At 41.5% G+C, this 20846-nt stretch overlaps 1 protein-coding gene across 1 annotated transcript in view; it reads right to left on the minus strand.

The window, feature by feature from the left end:
- Window positions 1-20846, minus strand: part of Rab2a (RAB2A, member RAS oncogene family) — a 100440-nt gene that overhangs the window by 57858 nt on the left and 21736 nt on the right. Inside the window, exon 2 of the mRNA XM_028878518.2 lies at window positions 7381-7452. Within this exon, the coding sequence (XP_028734351.1) occupies window positions 7381-7452 (72 nt within the window). The remainder of the gene's footprint in view (window positions 1-7380; window positions 7453-20846) is intronic.

The following is a 20846-nucleotide window of genomic DNA, read 5'->3' on the forward strand; positions in this document are numbered from 1 at the left end:
TGAGAAGGCAGAACGACATACTATAAAAAAAAACGAACCGACAGGAAGTAGGTCTCTTTCGGGAAGCTGGGACACCGCAGGAGGAAGGGTGAGATTTTAGCTCTGAGCTCTGACCTCTCGGCTTTCTCTTTTACATTGTTTCTGTGTTTCTTATTTAATAAGACGGTTGGTTACATCTACATACAGGTATGCATGCCTGTGTGAGCATGGAATCCAAAGAGGGTGTCAAAATCCTTCAGAGCTGGAGTTTCAGGTGTGTATGGATACTGGGATTGAGCTCTGGTCCTCATAATTACACAGTAAACACTCTTAACTACAGAACCACCCCTCAAGCCCTCTATCATTTAACACTTTCTCGGTTACTGTTCTTTGCTGTGAAGAGACAGCATGACCAATGGACCGCTTATTAAAGAAAGCATTTGATTGGGAGTGTGCTTACAGTTTCAGAATGTTAGTCCATGGTGGTCATGGTGGGAAGCAGACAGGCAAGGCGCTGGAGCAGTAGCTGAGAACTTTACATCTTGATCCAAAGCCAGCAGGCAGAGAAAGAAAAACTGGGCCTGGTGTGGGCTTTTGAAACCTCAAAGGCCATCCTCAGTGAAACAACACTCCAACGAGGCCACACCTCCTAATCCTTCTAATCCTTCTTAAACAGTTCTACTCTCTGGTGACTAAGCATTCAAATATATGAGGCTATGGAGGCCATTCTCATTCAAACCACCAAAGTCACACAGCCCAAGTCTCAATAAGTCATATCAGCTATCCATGAGGTAAAGGCAAGCACACAACAGAGTGAAGACACTTAGCAAACATTCCAACCCACTGAAAGTAGGTTCCCTGAACACAGCAGGTAAAAGGCAAAATGCCCACATACATCTTCTATAAGATTTATGCTGGCTGCTTAGAAAAAAACAATCCTTATCGTAAAGTTTTAAAACATGACTTACTTATTCATTTACCACCTAAGTTGGAGCTGGGCATCACACTGAAATACTCTGGCTGTTTTCCAGCATTTCTGCACCTTTCCTGTCAGTAAGAATTCCTTATAACAGACATACACTTTCATTTCCCATACCTGGAATAAGCAGCACTGTCAAGCCAGTGCCACAGAGAAGAGGAATCTGAGGAATGAAAAAATACTGGAGAGCAAGCAGCTAAGCCTCAATGGGGCATGCTGTCTTTATGGGTTAGAGAAAAGCAAGAGAGAAAGTTAAGAAAGCAGACAGATAGAAACCATAACCTCAAGACCCAGTGTTTCTAAAGAGCATACAATTGACTGTAATTGAACTAAGTAAAAATATGCTAGCTAGTGTGGTGCTTTGAATGAGAACTGGCCTCCTTAGGCTCATATATTTGAATGCTTGGTTCTTAGCTGGTAGAATTATTTTAGGAAGGACTAGAAGGTGTGGCCTTGTTGGACGATGTGTGTCACTGGTGATGGGCTTTGAGGTTTCAAAAGCTCACTCCAGGCCTAGTCCCCCTCTCCCCACAACCTGCAGATCCGGATGTAATTCTTAGCTACAGATCTAATGCCATGCCTGCCTGTCTGCCACTATGCTCCCTACAATGATGGTCATGGACTCACCCTCTCAAACTGTAAGTAAGCCCCCAATTAAATGCTTTCTTTTTCTTTCTTATGCTGTTTTGTTTGTTTTTGACACAGGGCCTTACTATGTAGCTTTGGCTGTCCTGGAGCTCACTCTGTAGGCTAGGCTGGCCTTGAATTCACAGAGATCTGCCTGCCTCTGCTTCCCAAGTGCTAGGATTAAAGGTGTGTGCCATTAGGCCTCCCGTGGTGGTTTGAAAGAAAATGACCCCAAAGGGAGTGGCACTATTAGGATGTGTGGCCTTATTTGAGTAGATGTGTTCTTGCTGGAGGAAGTGTGTTTCTGTGGGGGTGGGCTTTGAGTTTTTTTCTCAAGCTTCACTCAGTGTGATAGTCAACTTCCTGTTGCCTGCAAGATGTAGGAGACTTGGCTATTTCTCCAGCACCATGCCTGCCTGCATGCCGCCATGCTTCCTGCCATGATGACAATGGACTAAACCTCTGAAGTGTTAGTGAACCACCACATTTAAATGTTTCTTTTATAAGAGTTGCCGTGGTCATGGCATCTCTTCACAGCAATTGTAACCCTAACTAAGACTAAATGTTTTAGTTTATAAACTACTTTGGTTATGGTGTCTCTTCACAGCAACAGAAAAGTAACTAAGACAACTAGCTAACATTTAAAGGTTAGGGAATTATGATGGCAATTATGTGACTATGCGTCTAAATCACCACCAGGCCAGAGTTGGTAAGATGAACAAGCTGACCCTGGGCCTATGGTCTGAGCTGACCCACATATGTAGCTCCCAGTTAATAAAAGCTATTAAGTGGGTCTCTACCAAATCGAGGCACTGAACTTTCTTTCCCAAAGAGCTTGGATACACATTTACAAAAACCTTTGATCTTCTGAACAATACAACCTTGGAGCTGTTCATAGTTAACTATTAATTGCCACAGAGACAGGAAAAACAAAAACAATAAACCACTGGGATAGGCAGAGAGAAAAATAAAGCAGGTATGAAGGAAATGTGTGGTACAGAGAGAGAAGTTCCCTTCCCCTTAAAAGCTTTAGGCCGTTATACTGGCCTGATCCAGCTGCTCCCCTTCCCCAGTTTCTGTGGGACACAAAGAAATACTTAAAACAATAAAGTCTCATTTTGCTTAATCTATGAGGTGGATTTTGTTACATAAGATGAAGTTTGAAAAACCCCAGTGCCAACAACTCTACATCCCCAGAGCTGTTGGTCAGAGGGCTGCCAGAGCATATAGAACAATATAAGCGGTTGCCATTGCTCCAGCATGCCCAGCAAAACTTAAATAGTCACATATTATTACTCAAGGCACTAGAGACTTTGGTGGCAGGACATGAATAAATCCAGCTGGAATTGACCTGGATGCTTCCTTCCTGCTAGCTAGCTCTCACGTTGTCAAAAGGTGCTACGAAAGCTGTTAAGGAGAAGTTATCAAAATCCTAGCCAGCTGTGATTACTGAGCTACAAAAATCAACTGGCATGGCAAGATATGCCCATTGGCATGTCATGAATGTCATGCAGATAACTGCTTTGATTGGATTTAAGGCCCGGTCCACAGGAGGAAACTCATGCCCGATACTGTAAACTTGGCCAAGAACACATGAGGAGGGAGGTCATGGGCCATAAAGGAGAACCAACTATTATTATTTTGCTAAATAAACATAATATCAAACTATCTTCTAAATACTTACACTAATAACTATAAAACAGTGCAGCTTTCAGCCAGTCCTTAACAGAGAAGCCTCTTTTTGCAGTGCAGAGGGTTAATACAGAGTCACAACCGGTCAAAGTGCAGAGAAGAAATGATTATGAAGTACCTGACCTTCAGTGGGACATATATATCACACCACTTTGAAGCCTCTGGGAACATTGTGGAAGGGGTCTGGAGAAGACTGCATTGGGGCAGAGTGCTGGAAAGAGTATCTTCTGGACATAAAACAGCTGACAGACTCATGAACTAGCTGCAGCTGCACTTACGTTAAGACTGAGCCCATCAAATTTCATCACAGAAGAAGGGTGAGCTCGGGAGGCCCCACCTCTCCTGAAGGACAGTTAATGGTGGCTGGAGGCAGGGGGTCACTTTCTTCAGTTTAATCACTGGTAGGTTGCCCAGGCTCCAGTAAATAACCTCCCACCCATTCTTATGCAGGCTATTTCAACTCAGTGGGTTACACATTAAAAAAAGACAGGAAAGTAAGAGGGGCTTGCTGAGAAGGGTTTCAACAAGAGAAGGGGAATTAAACAGATTATGGGCAATAAGGGCTACAATTCATCATATATACACATACATACATGCATACATACAACTGTCAAAGAATAAAATTAAAAAAAATAGGGGTTGGGGATTTAGCTCAGTGGTAGAGCGCTTGCCTAGCAAGTGCAAGGCCCTGGGTTCGATCCTCAGCTCCCCGCAAAAAAATAGAAAAAAAATTGTGAGGGCTAGATGTGAAAAGGAGATATACCAACCAGGGTCTTAGTCAGAAAAGCAAAAGCCATGCTTCAATATTTAAGTACCTAGTGTACAGAACTGCTTACAACACAGGAGGAAGCAAAGAGGAGGAGGGGCCTCAGCTCCCAGATGAGGCACAGCAGGAAACTGCAGCTGTTTCTTGACCAGGAGGACACAGGGAGACTTTGGGGTCAGAGCTCGGGAGCCACACTAGCAGTGGCTTGCCAGGCAAGGGACAGGAGCTGGAGCAATGGAGAATATAAGTCCGCCCAGGCTAAGAGTGAAGCAGAAAACGATTCCTGCCTTCTCTCTTTTTCTAGCCTCCAGTTTCCCATGTCTACCATAAGCCAACCAGCTAGTGAAGGCAGCTGGCAGCTGTCCTCTCCTGAGTACCGTGTATGCCAATTCCGACAGGGGTCAGGATCATCTGCTCCACGGGGTCACTGCAGCAACTTCGGTCTTTACGCATAGGACTCAACGACAAGGAAGCAGTTTTTAGAAAAACTCTTAAGAACAACGACTTGGTACTCATTTTAGGACACTCCTTTCCTACAACTGGCTACTACTAGGGTTTAAATCCACTGCAAACAAACAAATGGGGGTGGGTCACGGAACTAGATTTCGACAGTGTTACCAGCTCCACCCATCATCACTGTATAGACTTGAAACTATCCAAACAAGTGGTTTACAGATATTCCCGTTGTTGGAGGTTGTTCTGTTGTGAAGGTCTGAAGGGGAATGGCCTTCATAGGCTCACATCTGAATACTTGGTCTCTAGCTGGTATAAACGGGAAGGATCAGGAAGGATGGCTTTGTTGGAGGTGTATTCCTAGCAGTGGGCCTTGAGATTTCGAAAAGCTTGTGCCATTCCCGGTGTACTCTCTACCTCCTGTTTGTGGTTCTGGAAATGACCTCTCAGCTGCTCTTGCTATCATGCCTTCACTCCAACCAGGGATTCTAACCCTTTGGAGCCATAAGCCCAATCAAATGCTTTCTTTTATAAGTTGCCTTGGGCACAAAGTTTCATCACAGCAATAGAAAAAGCAACTAATACATCTTTTTAAAAAATATCTTTTCTTTAATCCTTGACAATTTCATACATGTAAACAATGTATCATCATCATATGCACCTCCCAATTCTATTTCCCCGGTGCTAAACACATCATCCCCTTTTCAGATGCATGTCTTCTTTTTGTAGACCACTGATTGAGTCCAATCAGTTTAGTGCTGCCTACTGGAATGCTGACTAGTCTTGTTTGCTTGATCTTATGTAGTTCAGGGGAAAAATGAACATGTCGTGCCCAGGAGTAATTCTAACATTCTTTTCTATGCCCTCTTTTATCTAAGCCAGGGAGTGGGGACAGGGTGTTTGATATAGATGTAACATTTAGGACTAAGCACTGACAGTCACTTCTTCTCACTACTTTGACCAGTCCTGAGGCTCTGCATTCACCACTAAGTGCAACACTAATCTGTCTGTATAACGATTCTGTTCATCTAATATGACAACAGTAATAGGCCCTAAGGGGCTAGGGCCTAAGACCTCCCTAGTATGAGACATGAATTCCCTCCTGTGGAGCAGGCCTCCAATCGAATCCAAAGGCGTACAGTTACCGCCATAACCTTGTGCCACTGTTGCAAAAGTGGGTATTTCGTGCCTGAAAGAACCGCACTGTAACATGCAGGGTTTGCTGCTGGGTAACAGCATTGATAGCTTATCTCCCAAAGAGGCTTGCCGAGCACCTTCCAACTATGAAATTAACCAACAGGTAGGAAGTTCCAGTTTGACTTCTTTTTGTCCTGCAACAAAAGTGCACTGTGTTTTTAACAACAGGGTTGTCATACTATTACATTCTGGTGGGCAACCAAGAGCAATGGCATTACCTCTGGAGCCTCCCTCACAGGGAGGAATCCTATGCCTGATGCTAACTAAGATTTGCATTTAATCACCCATGTCTTCTAGAGAAAGCACCGTCTGCCTAAGCAGAATACCTGTGTTTAAAAGCGGTGGGTTTCTAAAAGAGTTTTTCACTCAACCTTAGTCTTGGCTGAACTACCCTTCATCACTCCTCTCGCTCTGAGACAGGGCTTCAGGTTGCCTAGACTAGACAGACTCAAACTCACTATGGAGATGAAGTTGGTTGGCCTTGAACTCCTAGGTCCTCCTGAATTTGCTGTTCATGAAAGAGTAATCAGTAAAGTAACTGAATCACTAGAGTTAAGAGGCTGCATGTGGTAGAACACAACTGTAACCCTAGAAGTCAGGAGTTGAAGGCAGAAGGACTGCAAATTCAAGGCCTGTCTGAACTACATTTTGAGATCTCTCTTAAATAAACAGTAACAAAACAAACACAACTCCCAGACAGAAATAAACAGTCAGTGACTGTTACTAAGCAAAAGAATTATGAGATTTCCAATTACTCCTTTGATATGCAGGATATCTGATATGCAATCCCTGTGAAAGGTTTGTTCGACCCCCAATGGAGTCACAACCCACAGATTGAGAACTGTTGCTATAGATTATCTATCAATTGAATGATCGATAGATAATTTAATTTTTTAAGAGACATCTTGCTACATAGCCCTGGCTGGCCTGGAACTCACTATAATGACTACTCTAACTCTGAGCCTGTGGTGAACCTCTTGCCTCTGCTTCTCAAGTACTGGGTTTGCAGGAGCATGCCACCATGCCTGGCCATCAACATATTTTTTCAAACAAACTGTGACTATCTAAAATTCTTAGTTTTTTTCACTCATTTTAAATTTGTAGCTTTGCATACTGGTAAAAAAGTAGTAGTAGCACTATACAAAATAACAATAACTAACACTGTTTATTTGTTACTAGAACTTACCTCATTTATAACTCCTACTCAGCTGATGGTCCTGGTTAATAATTATAGGCAAGAAAGCAGTACTTGCCACGCTGGAGGGCACTGTTCCAATGCTTTATATTTACAGTTCATCTACTGCTCCTAGTAACTTTGTGGAGTTCTTACTATTATCCTCACTGTACAGACAGAAAAGCTGAAATGTGGAGTGATGAAGCAGCTTCCCCAGTTACTGACAGACTTGATTTAATTTCCATTAAGCTCCTACCATGGTGCAGTATTGTCTCTTAATAGTATGATTCATAATTAAATATAATTGAAATCTTAAGTACTAATGTCTTTTGTATTCTAACCCTGTATGAAAAGTCAGTTAATATTTATTTATACAATATGTATTTCCAAAAAGTAATGGAGACTAAATTCTGCACAACAAATCTAGTTTCACTGCTTTTACAGTGGATCCACTGGCATGCTGCACATAAGCTACTGAAAACTTCAAATGTTTTATTCTTGTATAAAACTTACCAATTGTGAGGTCATGCACCGGCTGAAACCTCTTGTCTGTAAACTGTAGCAATAAGCACGATTTACCAACACCTAGGAATTAAAAAATAAACAAATAATCAGAGGAAAGTAAAAACCACAGAAGCTAACACTGACCTTACTTACAAAAGCATAGAAAAGTGGCAGCCAAGGGCTCTGCCGCTGTCATCCAGTCAGCCATTATTTGCAGTTCTCAAATTTTTAAAATAACCCTTTTCTCTTCCTTTTTCATTAGCTTTCCATGTAAAAGAGGCATGGCAGCTAAACTCCTAGAAAGCAACTAGGTCTTCGCAGTCCCCACCACAGCACCACCCAGGGAAGCTGCACAAGACTTGTGTACTCTGTGTCTTTTACAAAAAGACGATAAGAATGCATCTATATCACAGAGCTGAGAGAATTAAGTCAGTTAAAATTATGAAGCACTTACAACACAGAGTAACTTTAGAACTCATTTATTATCTTTACTTAACTAAAAAGTCAAAATCCAACAGACTTCTACAAAACTCTACTTCTTCAATGCTAAGCTCCCTATACTCAGCTGTGCCACCCAAAAAGAGTCCCTTCCACCCTAGAGCAGTGTGGACTGATTGGAATAGTGTCCCTTTTCTATAAAGGGCTCAGCCTTTTCTGTAGGCCCTGAGAACTAGCCAGCCTTTTTCACCTCCAAGCTTATGCTTCTCTTTGTATCAAATCCTTTTCTTCAGTGGACAAATCTCCAAGAATCTCACATTCAAAACACACCCATGTTTCTCAAGAGGATAACTTCATCTGGCTCAGCGAACTCAGAGCTGCCACATGTAGCAGTTAGTAAGCTAACCCTCAACCTCAGCTTTGTCTGAGATGGCTTCAGAAAAAGGAAAAGGTCTAGAGGAGCAGGACTTTGAGAGTGTGGAAAGGATGGGTGTATTGAGAAGGCAAAGGCACTCTGCTTTCCTCAGCAAACAGAACACTATTGCCACTGCCCACCTCTCCCTGAGCTCTGTGGAGCCAATTGCCTCCATTCTCAAAGGCCTTTCTTCGATTAGCTGGATATGATTCTTAATGGACTTACTTCTATTTCTGAAAAGGCATTTATTACTAACTTTAATTTCCACTATCAGTTATTTAAATGTCTATTTTCATCTCTTCTATAAACAAAGTTCCTTGGAGACAAGATCTGAAATTTATTCATCTTTTCTTCCTCCAAAGCACCTTATGTGGAAAATTCTATTGTGGTGTGTATATGTATGCATGTAAAAATGTGTGCCATGGTGTACGTGTGGTGTAGGAGGTCAGCTTGCAGAAGTCAGTTTTCTGCTCCCACCACGAGGGTTTGAGATCAAACTCAGGTTAGCAGGCTTGGTGGAAGGTATTTACCTGCTGAGCCATTTTGTTAATTGGATAATCCCACACCTAACTAAGGCCTTGAGTTAGGTATCGCTTCCTCTCTCCACTTAATACAAATGATTCATCTAACAGTGCTGCTACCATCAAGTCTGTTTCTTCTCTTCCTTTTCCCTGCCCTGGTTCATGTAGCACAGACTGGCCTTGAACTTAAAGCAAGCCTTTTACCTTTTACCTTTTTTTTAACCTCAGGGTTCAAGTCACTGACTCTTCCTTCTGTAGGAAGCAGTACTGGGAGAACCAAGTACCTAAAGACCTGTCAGTAGCAAACACTAGGCACATTAAAAATCAGACTCCCGAAGCTCCACCCCACAGAATCTGTGGGTCTGTTTAGGGCTTGAAGGTTTATCTACTTAGTTCTCTAGAGATTTTTAGGCAAGAAGTCCTTTGCAAGAAACATGGGAATAATTCCTAAGAATCCAACGAGTCATTTTAGGACTCTGGTAACCTAAAGATTCTTAAAAATTGATGAGAATTTTTCACAAGCCAAACAATTTTCATTCAAAATATGAGAGGAAACAAAAGTGAAGGGTATGAAAAGTAGCAGGGCCAACTGCTAACTGGTAAAGCAGTGCTGACCAACTACGGTCCTTCAAGAGAGAAGGAAGGAGAGGGCGGAGGTAGGAAATACTCCAGCGAGTCAACACCCTAGCCTAGGATTAAGCTTGTTTGATTTTGGTTTTCTGAGTCAGTGTCTTGCCTAGGCTGTCTTTGAATTTGCACCAATCCTCAAGTCTTAGTCTCTTTAGGGGCTGGGATTAGAACTGGCTAAGGGTCTAAGTGTTAAATTTATACAATTTGAATACAAGTCTGTAGACCAGGCTGGCCCTGAACTCAGAGATCGCCTGCCTCTGCTTTCTGAGTACTGGAATTAAAGGCGTGAGCCACCATGGCCTGGTTCACACAAAACCTTTTTAGAAACAGTCTTACTATATATAGCTTCATTATAATAAATATTATTCTTCCCTTTTAATTTAATTTTAATTAAATATTTTTAGTTTTTTTTTACTCATAACCCTTGAACAAAATAAGGTATAGAAATTGAGCTCAATTTTCCCATTTATAAACTGAGAAAAAGAAAACTATATTAGGGCTATATAAATGCATGGCTCACTAGTAAAGCATTGCCTAACACTCATAAAGCCCTGGATTTGATCCCCAGTAACACCAACACATCCATGCACACATGTACACACACAAAGAAAAGAGGAAACAGTGTTCTTCCCTCAGAGGAGTATCTTAAGGTTCAAATAACAAAATGTAAGAGTATGCTGAAAATTCAAAAATTTAATATAAGTATTAAACTAAGGATTCTTCAAGATGAATATAACTAGGATAAAAATTTCTATCCAAATTTCTCTGACCCAATCGAAGTTTTAAAGACATATTCTAAGAACTTCTTTAAAAAGTGGTTATGCTGGTGTCTCTGAAAACCAGATTTTCATATCCAATCAGCTTCCTGTTAAGACAGCTGACTTCAGAACTGCTTACATGCTGCTGGCGGGCTCCATCCGAAGAGCAATCTTCTTCATTATTTAACTTTTATTTATTATTGATTTTGTGTGGCTCTCCATTGTTTCAACTGCACACTGCTGACTACAGCAAGCTGAGTAGATATAACCCCTGAAGACATGCCAAAGTTTCAACCCACAACCTACAGTCTCACTTGGAAAGAGAGCATTGAAGATGTACTCAAGGATTTCAAGATAAGCTAATCTGGAAGTGAGGTGTGGACTAAATCTAAAGGCAGGTGCCTCATAAAGAAAGGTAACAGAAGAGTACTGTAAAATGTGGGCTGTATATACACTGTGGAATACAGTAAAGAACAAGGGCATCATATCACATGCAGGAAGATGGATGGAACTGGATAGGATCATGTTAGCCAAAATAAACTAGACTTGAGAGAGGCGAGTCTCACTTCTTTTCTCTGACAGGCCCTATATAGAGGCAAAAACAAAACAAAGCAAAAACAAAAAAACAAAACAACAACAACAACAAAAAAACCCAAAAAAACCCAAACCATAAAACAAAACAAAAACATAAAAATAAACAGAATAAATAAATAAATAATAAATAAATAAATTAAAGAAGAGGAAGGAGATCAGGAAGAAGAGGGAGGGCAATAACAAGGTAATGGAGGGCAAATATGATCAATACATGTTATATACATGCATTGAGATGTCACAACAAAGCTTGTTATTTTACAGTTTCTATGTGTTATTAAAAATGGCAAGGTATGGTGACACACCTCAGTAATACCAGACACAGAAGCAAGAGGATTATGAGTTTAAATCCATCCTTGGCTATGAACTTGAGGCTAGCCTCAGCTGTAAGAGGCCTTGTCTCAATAATCCAACAAAAAACCCAAACTATGCAAAACCACAAAGAACAAATAAATAAGAGAGGAACAATGTTGGAGAAACAAAGACACAGGGAAGAAGCCACAAACAAAAGCACAGTTAAGCTGTTATAAACAGAACAAAATCCAATCAGTAAGTCAAAACCCAGCAAAAGCAGTAATAACCCAACACAAGAAAGAAGAAAAATATTTATTGAATACTTGCTCGTTATGTTCAAGGGACTACAACTTGGTCACAGAAATAAAGAAATTAATGTCACATTACCCAAACAATGTAGTCTGAACAATGTAAGACACTTTCTGAAAACTGGAAAGCATTAAAAACAAGTATGCTGACAGAGTTGAAAGACTGCTAAAGAATCAAAAGAAAATTGTAACAGCAATGCCTGTAATCCCAGCATGTGGGAGGCTGGAGCAGGAGGATTGCTGGGAGTTAGCAGGAGGATTGCTGGGAGTTTGAAGTATTAGGCAAATCTGGGCTTCATAGCCAAGATCCTATGTCAAAACAAAACAAAACAAAACAAAACAAAAACCAGTCCATTTGGGTTTTTGGGGTGGGAGTGTAAGATGCCATGGAGAACTCACCCTGCTATGCAAGTCATCTACCTGTGCGGGTGACAGAACACGGGGACACTGGGATGCAGCAAGGAGAAACGAGGAAAGCAGGTCACTTCAAAGGAATGTCTATGTGTCCCTGTGTCATATCACTTACACAGTTTGCCTTTGTATGTTCAAATTATTTTTATTTTTGAAACAGGGTCTTATTGGGTGGGCCCAGTTAGCCCTAAATTGTAATCTCCTGCCCCAGATTCTCAAGTGCTATAATTACAGGCAAGTACCACCATGTTGTGCTTGTACATATTTCTTTAGTGTTCTTCCTCTACTATCCAGTGACTTCCCCCTCCCTCTTAATTTATGGCTTAATTCATCCTTAAGAGTTAAGTACCACATGTTGTTCTACGACAATATCCATAAGGCACATAACCTTTCACAAAATGAGCCAGGCATTCTGATTTTTAAATGGGGATACTTTCTGGTTAAAAGTTATAAACAATTGATTTCACTGTCTGGCTTCTGAGGAGAACACAATCCCTTTTCCAGTCAAAGCTGAAGAAAATCCTGACAGGCCTCTGTGATGATCTTGCTCTTCCTGGGTGTGGCATGCACTCTTAGAAAACAGACCTGCACTCTGGCCAACATACCAAGTCAGGCTTCACTGAAGGGCCCTGAAGAGCGGGGTCATGAAGGCAGTGGACACACTGCGCCCAGCAGCTGTTGGCTAAGCACCCACAATGGATGTACACAGTGGAGAGCACCCGTAGTTGACTCCTTCCCGTTCTGGTCTTTCTTCCCAGTGCTGGGGCATCCCTGTGAGGCAAGCACTCTGCCACTAAATCACATCCTCAGCTCTTTGTCTTTATCTCCTCAAAGTTCCCATTCTCCCTTTCTTAGCTTTTGCCTTCAGGATATCATCCAGGCATCTTGAAGCATTTGTTAACATGTTTCCTTACGCTCCGGGACCATGGTGGGTTCCTGGACCATGATGAAGTTTCACCTTTCCCTGCCCTTGATCAGACCGACAGTTTGGGGGTTAGCACTCAGCTGCCTTGGAGTGCATTCCCTGTTGGGATTTGATTTTTGTCATGATTAGATTGGGGCTATGAGTGTTTGGGAGAAGGCCAGAGATTTCTATTTTTAACGCATCATAAAAGTTACTGTTCATCTTGGCTGAAGCAATTTGTCAGGTTTCTCAGCAAAGAAACTCCCCTACCTACTTTGGCTGTACTTACTGAAGACTCTGTCATATGGATTGGTACATTTTAACCTCTATACTCTGCTGTATGAGGCCATCTTCCATCTCCACAACCAGTTTTCATGCCTTTTATATTTTTGTATTAGTACATACATAACTTTTATTTAAAAATAAAGAGCCTGCATTTGAAGTGCCTATTCTTTAGACAGAAAATTCTTTCTCACTTCCTGTAACACCTTTTTCATTTTTACTACATTAGCTTTCTATCACTTATCAGCAATATTCTATTTTGTTAATCTCTACCACTTGCAACTGTACCAGGGAAACGGTGGTAAAGGAGGTAGAAGGGAGGGGTTATTTTAACATCTGCTACCCCTGCTATGTTATTACAAGGGCATGGACACTCACTCTGTTTCAGAAGGCAGACTATGCAGATCCTCAATCAGAGACCTTCCACAGCTGGCTCTGTTGCATCCACCCACCCCTAACCCCTGTTGAAGACGAAATCCAGGCCTTCCTTGTACTGTCTAGACAAGAAAGTGCTCTGCCACTGAGCTAAGTCCCAATCCTTAGCTCTGTTGATTTTAACCCCGTAGAGCAGAGGCATATCTAATTCCTCTAAGTATGTCTATTCTTAGCTTTTAGCATTTGTGAGCCTTCGGCACTTCAATGCAGACCACCAACTCACCAATGTGAGAGACAACTAGTATTTATTGGACTAGATTTGAATACTGTGGGACACTGAGAGGAAAGGCTCCTGCAAGGATTCAGGCTCTGTTCCTATCACAGTGACACACTACCGCCTTAATGACATCGACTGTGAGAAGCATCAAGAGGACACAAAGTGGCAGCATGCTAGTGCTTTCCTTTAAAGCACCCAGGCCTACTTTATCAGGCACTTAGTATACTGTGCCTTCACTCCCTGTGTGCACATCCAGCTTTCTTCCTCAGGTACAGTTCACATTCCCTTTCTGCTCATCTGAAACTTCCTTCAGTAGTAGACACTCAGTGAATGCTGAGTTAATGTCATGTTTGCTAAAGAGAGCATAGAGACTATTCATTTCTCTCTGACAAATCTACTCTACACTTAAAGAAAAACTATCACTTTTTCAAAATAAAATTTAAATGGGACATTTTTCAGAGAGGAAAATATTCTAGGGAATAAAAGTATGCTACATTAGACTTCCATGTCTGGCATGATCTGTCCTGAATCTACACGTCCTGACTTTCCCTTTGAAAAGGTCAGCTCACAAGAGTATACTACATGGGAGTCAACTGACTGCTTCCCTACTAGTGCGACTAGAATCTCTACGGCAGGGGCACAACCCAGCTTCCAGAGGGCGACAGCACTTGGCAACTCTCTATAGCCAACCTGCCCAGCACTCCCTCAGCTGCTTCTGGAGCTCCTACAGAACACAAGCAGCAGCCTTCCAGCCCCTCTAAGGCCCTTGGCACACTGCTACAGGCAGACCTGAGCCACAGCCCTCCAATGTTCCTTCAGGCTCTGCCTGGCCGCCAAGGCAGGGCCACCTGCCCTTGTTCTTGCATTGCAAGCACTGTACTGACCGAGCCATCTCCCCAGCCCCCCAAGGTTTCTTTTAGACAAGGCCCAGAATCAGGTCCATTTGACTTCGTAACCTGGAGCTCAGAAATATATACAAGCAGTACTCATCTTAACCTTGCTCAGTCAAGTTTAACATTTGGTGTTTTGTTTTAGTTCATCTGTGTTGGTTGTGACTCGCTAAATTGAGCTCATGACCTGGCAAGTTATACTTAGTATTTAAAAACATTATCCTGGGACTGGAGGGATGGTTCAGGAGTTAGAGCATATGCTGCTCTTGCAGAGGACCCAGGTTCAGTTCCTAGTTTTTTACTGAGTCTGACTCTAATGAAGTCCAGGCTGGTCTCAAATTTGCTATGTAGCTGAGGGATCTGATCTCCTGCCTCTGTGTCCTTACATGCTGAAATCACAGGTGTGCAGACACCATGCCTGTCTGTTTTTATGTGGCGCTGGGGATTGAACCCAAGGATTTATGCATACTAGGCAGTCATTCTACTGATGGAGCCACATCCTCAGTCCTTTTACTATGTTCCTTAGATTTTGTTTTCTCTATCACTTAGTCAGTCTTCTCCCATCGTGACTCTAATCCCACTACAGTTAAGGACTCTTGATTTTGCCCTTGCCTTGTTCAAATTCTTGAGTAATTCTGTCAGCCAGCTTCACTGTGACTGTTCTCTTGGTCTGATTTAAAAAATCCTTCAGTAAGAGAAGCCAAATTCAACTGGTAAAGTGGAAGGATTTGGAATATAAGTAGGTATAGGAAAACTTAGAAGTATAATACATTTACAAATACAAAGCTAGAAATAACTTAGTTCAAAAGTCAGAAAGTAGGGGCTAAAAGGCTCAGCGGTTAAGAGTACTTACTGCTCTTAACAGAGGACCCAAGTTCAGTTCCCAGCACCTACATGGTAGCTCATAACTAACTGTCTGTAACTTCAGTTCCAGAGGATTCAACAGCTCTTCTGACCCCACTGTTCCCTGGCATGCATGCGGTGTAGACATACATTAAGAAAGACACACACACACACACACACACACACACTAAGAAACACACACACATACAATCTACATAAAGTAAAAAATAATTGAATACAAAATAGGAAAACAAAAGGATGCATGTAGTACTTTTCTTAGGGAGTAACTTCCTCCCAACTCATTCCCCTTTCCCCGCTCGTTTGCATCAATCATAGAAAATGGCCAGTGTTGGAGAAAAACCAGGACAAGTAAAACTGAAGCACACCCTACTTCTCTGTTTTCTTTTTCTTTTCTTTCTTCTTCCTTTCTTTCTTTCTTTTTTTTTTTTTTAAACAGGGTTTCTCTGTGTAGTTTTGGTACCTGTCCTGGAGCTCGCCCTGTATCTCAGGCTGGCCTCAAACTCAGAGATCCTCCTGGCTCTGCCTCCCAAGTGCTGGTATTAAAGGCGTGCGCCACTGCCACCACCAGCCGGCACACCCTACTTTTCAACTTACAAAGTCTGTTGCTAGAACCAGAGAGTGTTCCAGGATAATTTTTAAAAAATACTTTAATTTTTTAAATTATTTTAATTTTGTGTTTGTCTGTGTACGTGTGTGCAGGTCCTTGAGGCCAGAGGTGTCAGCTACTCCTGGAGCTGGAGTTACAAGGAAATGTGAGCCAGTCACCTGATGTGGGTGCTAGGAACTGAACCTGGGTCCTCTGCAAGAGCAGCATGTGCTCTAACTCCTGAACCATCCCTCCAGTCCCAGGATAATGTTTTTAAATACTAAGTATAACTTGCCAGGTCATGAGCTCAATTTAGCGAGTCATAACCAACACAGATGAACTAAAACAAGACACCAAATGTTAAACTTGACTGAGCAAGGTTAAGATGAGTACTGCTTGTATATATGTCTGAGCTCCAGGTTACGAAGTCAAATGGACCTGATTCTGGGCCTTGTCTAAAAGAAACCTTGGGGGGCTGGGGAGATGGCTCGGTCAGTACAGTACTTTGGCTGTAGGCAGGAGAACCCAAGTTCAATCCCCAAGTGTGGTGGCGTGTGCTTGTGAACCCAGCACTGGAGAGGCAGAGGCAGGAGGAGCTCAGCAGCTGGCTCACTGGCCTACCAGCCCAGACTACTCAATGAATTCCAATCTAATGAGAGACTCTTTTTCAAAGAACAAGGGCAGCTCCCAAGGAAGGACACCCAAAATTATCCTCTGACCTCTATACATACACATACACACACACACACACACACACACACACACACACACACACACACCAACAACCCTGGAAAAAAAATCTAACCCATATCCAATGAAAGATCTCATCTATACTATTTTTGCTATAAATCATGATAAAATATATCAGTCATGAGGAATCTAGAACACTTCTCTTTTGCTTAACTAAAACATCAGCTGGGCGGCATAGTGGCACAGACCTATGAGCCCAGTACTTGGGAGGCCAAGGTAGCAAAACTGCAAGCTTGAAATCTGCCAGGCTACACAGTGAAATCATGTCTCAAAAAATAATAAAATAGATAAAAAGTGTGGCCAGCTGTACTCTACTATGGACTTCTTAAATAAAAACTTCCAGAGTTGGGAAGGAAAGCAAAAGAAACAACACCAGAGTGGACATGAGGCTCCATTCTTATACCCTTAGAACACAAGAGATGGGGTAGAAGGACCATTAAGGGCTCAAGGTCAGTCTGGGCTACACAGTAAGACACTGTCTCAGAACTAAGTGGCTTAAAAAGAAACTTTTTTCATGATGCTATGGAAAGAAGGTAAATATATATGTGCAATATTATTACTATGGAATAAAATCCATTGCACATGACCTATAAGAAGCATGCTAGTCATAAATGGTTTATCACAATCTGAGGACAGCCTGGTCTACATAGGGTGTTCCAGGATAGCTAAGGGCAACATAGTGAGACCTTGCTTTAAAAAACAAAAAACAAACAAACAAACAAAAACAAACAAACCAAGGTTGGGTGGAGGCTGTGCACACATTTAATCCCAGCACTCAGGAGACAGAGGCAGGTAGATCTCTGTGAGTTCGAGGCCAGCCTGGTTGACAGGAGTTCCAGGACAACCAGGGCTACATAGAGAAACCCTGTCTTGAAAAACAAAAAACTAAACAAACAAAAAACCCCAAACTAAACCAAAACAAACAACAATAAACAAACAAAAACAGAACTAGGGGACATTTGTTTTTGGCAGTCTGGCATTGTGAGCCCCCTTCTCTGAGCTCTCTGGAAGCTGAGGTGAAAACTGATAGTGACTGGGCCAATGAGACACTGCTGCTCAGAACCTGGAATCTTGAGAGGGTGCTGCAGTCCCCAAGGACTGGAGAACAGTCCATGGTGGCTACAACAGAGATGAAAGAGCCCAACAGAGGCCACTGGATGTGCCCAGCATCTTTTTAAGCAGACTGTTGTGATACCATGAATATGGCTGTGTCCTATCTTCCTTGATCGTAACCATTTTGAAACTTAATTCTACTGCCTTCCTGCAAATTCTGTGAACTATCCAAGTTTTTCACTAAAATCTTGTTTCTATTAGACAACACAGAAATAGAATTTTTATTAGAATAGAAATAGAAATAGAAATTTCTGCACAATTCTGTTGATGAAATTAGGATACAAGCATCAGAATACAATTATTTGTTTTAATTTATAACTGAAAACTCATTCTGCTATTTATTTTTCTACCAAGTGAAGCAAAGTTTTGAGAAGTGATTGGGGCCATGCACATTTTTACTCTCTCTTTGAAACTGAAGGAGATACTTTATCCAAACAGATGAGACAGCTCTTTACCAACAGATCCATTTCTACAAAACAGGCCTGCGGAACTACAAACCTCCTTCTTTTGAAGGGGGGTTCAAAAATCTTTCATGCAGTTAGAATAGGGTTTCTATTGCTCTGATAAAACATCATGAACAAAAGCAACTTGAGGAGGAGGAGGTTATCTCTTGTTCTAGATTGCAGTCACCATTATCCAGAGAAGCGCAGGAATTCAAGGTAGGAATCTGGAGACAGGAACCAATGTAGAGGCTATGGAGGAGCGCTGCTTACTAAAAGGCTGTGCTCCCTCAAGACCTGCTTTGTCCGCTTTCTTATAGTACCCAAGACCACCAGCCTAGAGGTGGCACCACACACAATGGGCTGGGCCCTCCCAGGTCAATCACTAAGAAAATCCCCTATAAACTCGCATTTATGGTTGCAATTTTATGAGTTTTTCATCTGAGAGCCCCGCTTCCCAAATGATGTTTCCTTAAGTTGATATTAAAGTAGCCAGCACATGCAGCATCATAGAATTAAGCAGAGAAGTTCAGGTAGAAGGTGACTACTGCGTGTCCCTGATTTCCTGAAGACTAGTGAAAACTAGAATGTTGTCCCAATCCTGAGTGGGTCATGAAGACAGCTGAGACAGAAAGAAACCTTTTCAAGTTTACGGAGTACAAAAGACATCCAAAATCAAAATAGCTACTATTTTGTGATTAACATGATCTTGTTTTTTTAAACTCAAGTGGTTTGAAATCAGCAAACTCAACAGCCTTTTTGAATAGGCAAAACTTACCCCCACTAATTTAATTTTAGGAAGCTCAAAGAAGGGAACAATTAGCTTTAAGTACTATTATTAGTAATCCACTTTGTAGTTTACAAGGCACCTGTACATAGTTTTACATCAAGCTCAAACAAAAACAAAAACAAAAACAAAAACAAAAACAAAACAGTAAAGTCAGTAAGCCTGGCATCACATGAGAAAACAGATAAAGAGATCTGAACTTAACCAAGGTCATGTTGTGGAGACACCACACCAATCAAAATCTTATAATTATAAATACTGACTCTTGGAAAATGTCCAGAGAGGGACTTGTTATACCACTTGACTTCTAGATGCATAGCAGTTATTGCTAAAATGGACAAATGCCAAAGTCCTCTACAAATCTTATTTAATTAACAGTAATTCATTCATTTTGAAATAAGGCCTTGATATATTCAGGCTTGCCTGGAACTTATTATACACCCCAAGCTGGTTTCTAACTCATAATCCTCCTGCATCAGCTTCTTAGATGCTGGAATTACAGGCATATGTCAGCATTCCAATAACGAACAGCAGTAAATAAATAAAACACTTACTTGAACTTCAAATACTGCGATGAAGTTAGAGAAAAGAAATGGGTGCTTGAACAAGAACTTGGCAGACACTGTACTAATTTCACAAACAGAGAACTCAGAAATTTAATGATTTAATCCCACAAAACAATAGCCTTCACAATATTCTGTAATGCAGAGATGCCATCTCATATCTTGGGAAATGTGACATCCCACATAGGAAGCAAGAATTCATATTGCTTCCTATGTGGGATGTGCCTATAAAAGCTCATGATGGGCATGTATGCTTGTCATCTATGTCTTGATCCCTTCCTATCTGACTTAGCCACAATGGAACCTAATGACAGAAATAAATTCAAATTCTTCACTGATTACAACATATATAAAGACATTGAATTTTTCAAATTATAGACTCAAAATAATTTAAAAATATTGTAATGGGTTATATTAAAATTATAGGAATTCATAGCTAGTCAAAATGTAGAGAACAACTGATACATCTACAACATAATTCTATAGCTAAGGCTCAGGGGACATCAAGGAAGAAGGGAGCAAAAGACTGGTAAGAGCTAAAGGACAAAAATGCCTGCTGGAGCCGGGCAGTGGTGGCGCACGCCTTTAATCCCAGCACTCGGGACGCAGAGCCAGGCGGATCTCTGTGAGTTCGAGGCCAGCCTGGGCTACCAAGTGAGTTCCAGGAAAGGCGCAAAGCTACACAGAGAAACCCTGTCTTGAAAAAACCAAAAAATAAAAAAAAAAAAAAAAAAAAGCGCCTGCTGGAGACACTGTCTTCTGTATGTAACAGGAAGCTACATCCATAAAATTTTAACAGTGTGTTGCCTAAACAAGATCTGAATAACACCACCAGCTGACATGCAAACGTAGATGGGAACATTCTCACAAGACTTTACCCTTAAGTTGAAGGCAACTAATGGTGAGAGAGAGAGAGAGAGAGAGAGAGAGAGAGAGAGAGAGAGAGAGAGAGAGAGAGAGAATGAGAATGAATGAATAAGTCCCCCAGGAGGCATACCAAGTGGTCAGCTCTAAACATATACATAGTAATATATTCATGTATATGTGTGTATGTGTAACGAAAATAAAATAATAAATTTTGAATACGAAAGGGAGTGGGGGGGGCACAAGAGGAATTAGAGAGGAGAGGAAGGGGTGGAAATGATGTATGTTAATATTGTACTCATATATTTATAAATTTTACTTAAATTATGTACACACACACACACACACACACACACACACACACACACACACACACACACGCTTCTACTTTAAAAAAAATATGCCTTAAAAATG

Source organism: Peromyscus leucopus, chromosome 2 (genome assembly GCF_004664715.2).
Source record: "Peromyscus leucopus breed LL Stock chromosome 2, UCI_PerLeu_2.1, whole genome shotgun sequence".
In the NCBI taxonomy this organism is placed as follows: Eukaryota; Metazoa; Chordata; class Mammalia; order Rodentia; family Cricetidae; genus Peromyscus; species Peromyscus leucopus.